This window comes from Watersipora subatra, chromosome 10 (assembly GCF_963576615.1).
Source record: "Watersipora subatra chromosome 10, tzWatSuba1.1, whole genome shotgun sequence".
NCBI lineage: Eukaryota > Metazoa > Bryozoa > Gymnolaemata > Cheilostomatida > Watersiporidae > Watersipora > Watersipora subatra.
The window spans coordinates 14583296-14588747 of NC_088717.1; the positions used below are offsets into that span (position 1 = coordinate 14583296).

General features: G+C 34.6%; 1 protein-coding gene across 1 annotated transcript; it reads right to left on the reverse strand.

Annotated features, from left to right (window-relative positions):
• Positions 1-1326: 1326 nt before the first annotated feature.
• LOC137405896 (large ribosomal subunit protein eL21-like) lies at positions 1327-5191 on the reverse strand. The gene is made up of 4 exons (XM_068092341.1): positions 5133-5191; positions 4490-4624; positions 3549-3661; positions 1327-1591 (listed from the first exon to the last, which is right to left on the reverse strand). Exons 2-4 carry the CDS (start codon positions 4616-4618, stop codon positions 1351-1353), a joined length of 483 nt encoding a protein of 160 aa, XP_067948442.1. The 5' UTR covers positions 4619-4624; positions 5133-5191; the 3' UTR covers positions 1327-1350.
• Between the last annotated feature and the right edge of the window lie 261 nt (positions 5192-5452).

Consider the following 5452-nt stretch of genomic DNA (forward strand, 5'->3'; position numbering starts at 1 on the left):
ATACATTATATATGCTAGTGTCAATATATATATATATATATATATATATATATATATATATATATATATATATATATATATATGCCAGTGTCAAATAAAAAACTCAGTTTATGTACTATTTAATGGATGAAAATATGTTCTGTTATACTAAGAATAGACGAATATGCCTATACTCACTTTCTTCGTTGGAAAAAGGCAATATTCAGACAATAGTCATGCTCATTCTTCCACCTACACTAACTTATAATAAAAATCTGATAGCTGATTCACTAAACAGTGTTTGTACACGAACTCGTGATAATGGCTACCACATGCAGTAAATAGAAAATATTCACTTCAATCGTATGCCTATTTACCCCATCATACTGTTTAATTGCTAAAATTAAAATCCAACTAATTAAGAGGGTATTACAGTATTATTATTTCTTCAACTAAATTTTTTTTTAACTTTAGCACAATTAAGTTAAAAGTTAAAATATATTAAAATGCTGTGGAAGATCCTAAAACATTGTCATTGCAATAAACATTCTTCGTACTTGAGGCACACATCGGTTACTACGAGTAACTTTTTATTTGTACTAAAACTTCACGCGTATCGCAGCAAACGAATCATATGATACAACAGCTATACAGTGCTGTATTTTATGGGCTGCAACACCTACATGTATACAAACAAACACTACTCAAAACGGATCTACGCATGAAGCAATCCATTGATGGAAAGCCGGATGAAGACAACATAGCCTGAGCTGAGGCGAAAATACACGGACTACTACATCGAACGCACGACTTTAAATCAGGCCGTGCAAGAAGGCTAATGACTAAACGTAGAGTTGTTCTTCATGGAGAAGTTACAACTCCTGCAGCAGCTTTATAAGATTGGTCACATAAACCATATCATTGTCTTACATTTACCTTTGCTGCATTTAAACTGGTTACCACAATTACTTTTGTTAACCAATGAGAAGCAAAGTGTACATTTTTAGAATACTATAGCCGAAATAATGAGCAATTATTATTTATCTGTGACTTCATGGGGAACAATAAATAAGTTAACTTCCTAGCTTGCAGTCAAAATATTTTAGTGCTGAAACCATCCTCAGGAGATGGCAACTTGCAAAATGCTATGATGCAATCAAGACCAAACTTTTTCAACCTTCATGTAGCTACGATATATCTTGATTAGACTTTGTTTGACCACTGCATGTAGCAGCTGTTTCATTCGACCACAAAATTACAAGTCAGGATGTTTAGATGTCATGATGTTGATGTCTATAAATAATCTTTCAGCAGAATTCTAGTAGCACAGAGGGCTAAGAGACAGGGTGGACTTTTAGATGTTTTATTAACTTAAGCAATGAATTCATATCGAATAGGCTCAACCATCTGCGGTGCATTGTTTTTGGCGCTGACAAAATGTGCTGGCCTTGGTCCGACTGGCTGACGCTTCAAGTTAACCTGGCGACCTTCAGCTCTTGCTTGTGCCTTTTTCTCTTCGTTCTCTTTCATTCTCTTCAAAAAGTCCAGCCGACAGTTTGAATGCTTGACATGCTCAATTCTGAGATTGATTCGCTTAGGTAGAATTCGGCCTCTGAAACAAAACGCAAGTAGCAATTAGGGCAAACCAAATCAGCTCCATTTATTACATGCATTGGAATGCCTTTGTGTTAGTGACACAGCTACATGTACAAATCATAAAATGCTGATAGACACTGATTTCAAAACGTTTCAAAGGAGTCTCATGCTTAGTAGGCTATGTTTAATCTAATGTTACATGAGTCTATGAGCATTCTTAGTTGTGTCAGATATTAATACCCCACAGTTACTAACATTCTGACAGAAAAATCCTTGATTGGTGCAGCTTTGGCCTTGGGTGAGCAAATGATACATTTTAACACTACAACATGTTGAGTATACATGTGAATGTACCGTAGACGCTTCTACAAAGTACATAAATTATCAATTTATGTACATTGTAGACTGAACAGTAACTGTGGTATTAATGGTTTGTACAAGCAACTTTACTATTTTTCTTATCACTTTGGGTTGTTTCAGGGTGGATGATTACTGTAAGTTTGCGTTAAGCTAAGGAGCGTGCAAGCCTTCCTTGTCAATTTAAATGAGCTTTTCCTTTTTTAGACAGCAAGGTCTATAATGGGAAGAAAAAAATGCGTCTGTGAAAAATAAGTCGAGTAAAACGAAAATGTATATTTCCTATTGAAAGAGTGGTGTCTGTCTGTTCATCCATTTTCTGAAGACAGGGTGAAAAGAATTATTTCAATAAGACTCCAATTCATGATATTCAGATTGATAGACCAAGTTTAACACCTGCACCAATCGACCGCTTTCAAGTATTTTAGAATAAGTGTGCAGCTATTTATTCTCCCTGCTTTATGGGCACCATCTAACGATCAGTCATGGCGAGCTAGACTGCAAGGGTGCCAGTATATGTAATAACGATACTAATATGGTTTACTCAGCCAAGTGCGGCAAAGGAGAAAACGATATTTTATGGCTAACTATGGGACTATCGTTTGTTAAATCGACTTTGAGAACTGGCACCGACTGGACGCTTTACATTATATGAAATTTCCTACATAATACGAAGCTCCACTTTCAAATTACAGTGAAACTCGGCTAACTCGACCTTCACGGGACCGAGAGAAAGTGTTCGAGTTATCAGAGTGTTCAAGTTATGAGAACATTGTCACAAGGGCATGTATTCATCAGTACATATACAAACTATATATAAATCAAAAGCATAGATTGCTTGTAGCAAGTTAAGGGGCCTCTCATGTAATGTTTTAACAATTTTAATCAGAAAGTATAAATATTTTCCTATTACTTGAGATTTGTTTGTTTGTTTTAGGTGATGTGACTGCCAGGACGTTTTCAGATAAAAATAGGCAAAACTTGATCGCGGTTGAAACGCTCAGTAAAAAAGACATATTTTTCTTGAGCGTTTTAACAAAAAACAATTTTACTGATTTTATCAAAGCGCTGATTTTATCTGAAGGTTACTTCGCTTAACCTTGCTTTCGGAAGGCTATTCTCAAGCGGATGTTTGGTAAAAGTTGATTTTTTGCAAACCGTTAGAAAAGTCGTTAACAAAAATATTTTGCCGATAGAGGTAATAATGACGCCTAAGAATTACTAAAAGTTGATGTTTATCTCTGTGGCTTGGAATAAAGTGATATTCTAAAGCAATAACAACCGCCTCGGTAGCCGTTGGGCAAAAAACTGTTCGAGTTAACAAAGTTAAGGTCGAGTTATCTAAAGCAATTTATCATTGCGTGGGAACAGACCAAACAAATCCATTCGGGTTAACCATTTGTTCGAGCTAACCGAGGGCGAGTTATCCGTGTTTCACTGTATGTGAGAAAATTAATTCCACTGAATGAAAAAATACACATATTTTCAATTTCAAATGTAATTCACGTCATAAGGGGTTTACATTACAGGAGCAGAACACTCAATACCAAAGGAGTCATTTACATTGAAAAGCCATAAACGTATGTAAACTTGATGTTATACCCAATAATCCTCACCTCACTCGCTTGTTTACGACCACTCCAACAGCATGCTTAGTTACATTAAAGACTCGGCCAGTTCGTCCATGATAAGACTTGTGCGGCATGCCTTTTTGTATCGCTCCATCTCCCTAACAGACATAACAGACCATTACCAATTTGCATCGCTCCATCTCCCTAACAGACATAGCGGACCATTACCAATTTGTATCGCTCATCTTCCTAACAGACAGAGCAGGCCATTACCATTATCGGCACAGTACTACCACATATACTAAAATGATAATTGAAAGTGTTTTAATATAATAATAACAAACAATGAAATTTTGACAGCCGGTTAATGATTGTTTGCTATGATACATGTTATTAACATTTGAACCTTACGCCATCATCATCATAACTGAACACACTGTACAATTTTAACTAATATAAGAATAATATTAACATTTTGAAAATCAAAATTTTTGTTTACTTATTCATCTCGAACCTATAATGAACACTGACTAATTGAGAACTACTGTCAAAATTTCATGTTGGACCTGAATTGTGTGAGATGGCTAAACGGAGAAGAATCGAGTAAATTAAACCAATATGCAAAGATGGAGTTTGGCAGTGCCAGCATTATATCCTTCCTAGCCTATTGCAGACTTAGATAGAGATATAAACTGTTGCGACCCAATTCTATGATGTAAAAAATTTCAACATTAATTAATTTATGTTTGCAACGCAAAAGTAAGTTTGGCTATCACCAAATTTTATATATAAGGGTTGCTAAAAATAAACCTAGAAATCAAGAAAGTAATAGATTACAATTTGGTAGACAGAACAAATTATATGATTAGATTAATAATGCTGCTACAATTGAGTGCTGTTTACAAATTCAAAAATACTATTTAATGAGTAATACATTGCCTGCTTGATTAAATTACAAAGCATAATTTCAAACAATCTAGAGGTACCTTAACATCTACATAGTCTCCAACTTTGTAGACTTTCAAATATCGCGCAAGTCCTGTGGTTCCATGTTTTTTGAAATTCCTGCTAAACATATACCGAGTTCCACGTCTATATCCTTTGGTGTTCGTCATCGTGACCTGCAAAATAATGCAAGCCAATAACTTTGAGGAACACACGTGTCGACAACGCGTACATAATGATGATTAGTTGCGTTGATGGCATTCAGTCACCACCAATATAACAGTCAAGCAGCTTTAGATAACTTCTCTTTTTAGGTAAACTAAACTAGACGAGATACCATGTGATCATACGAATTATTTGATTAGCACCATTTATAGACTCGTACAAGTCAATCCGTACTATATCACTTCTCCAATATGTTAACATAAAAATACCGCTTACAATAGCAAGTAAGCATTAGTGTGAATTTGTAATTCAATAAAACCGATTAAGCCGATCACATGTAAAAACCACATGGTATTATTGTAGACCACCAGATGCAGTTTGAATGCTAAACAAAATGATAAAAATATAATAACTTTACAATGCTCAAAAAAAACTGGCAAGTATCAAATTATTTCAATGACACTTAATGAAAATAACAGAAAAAAGTCGGAAAAATTAAAAATAGCATATTTTACTAACCGGAATTCAATGGCAGCCACCTTGGAAAAGACAGAAATGCGTATTGACGCGAATATTCGTGGTTTGCTAAATACCACTAAAATGTATTAAAATGTGTAATTTTAAAAATATAAAAATTAAAATAACATTTTCAAAATTAATTTTGACGTATTTCGTAAATTTAATAATTGCCCTCTGGCAATAACAACACTATGTAAAACGAATTCCGGTGTCCAATTTGAATCAGCACGGCCACAAAACGTTTTGTCCAAAGACAACTCGTCTTAATACACTACAAAAATTTTTGATTAGCTAGAAGAAAGTATTATGGTATGCGTTTA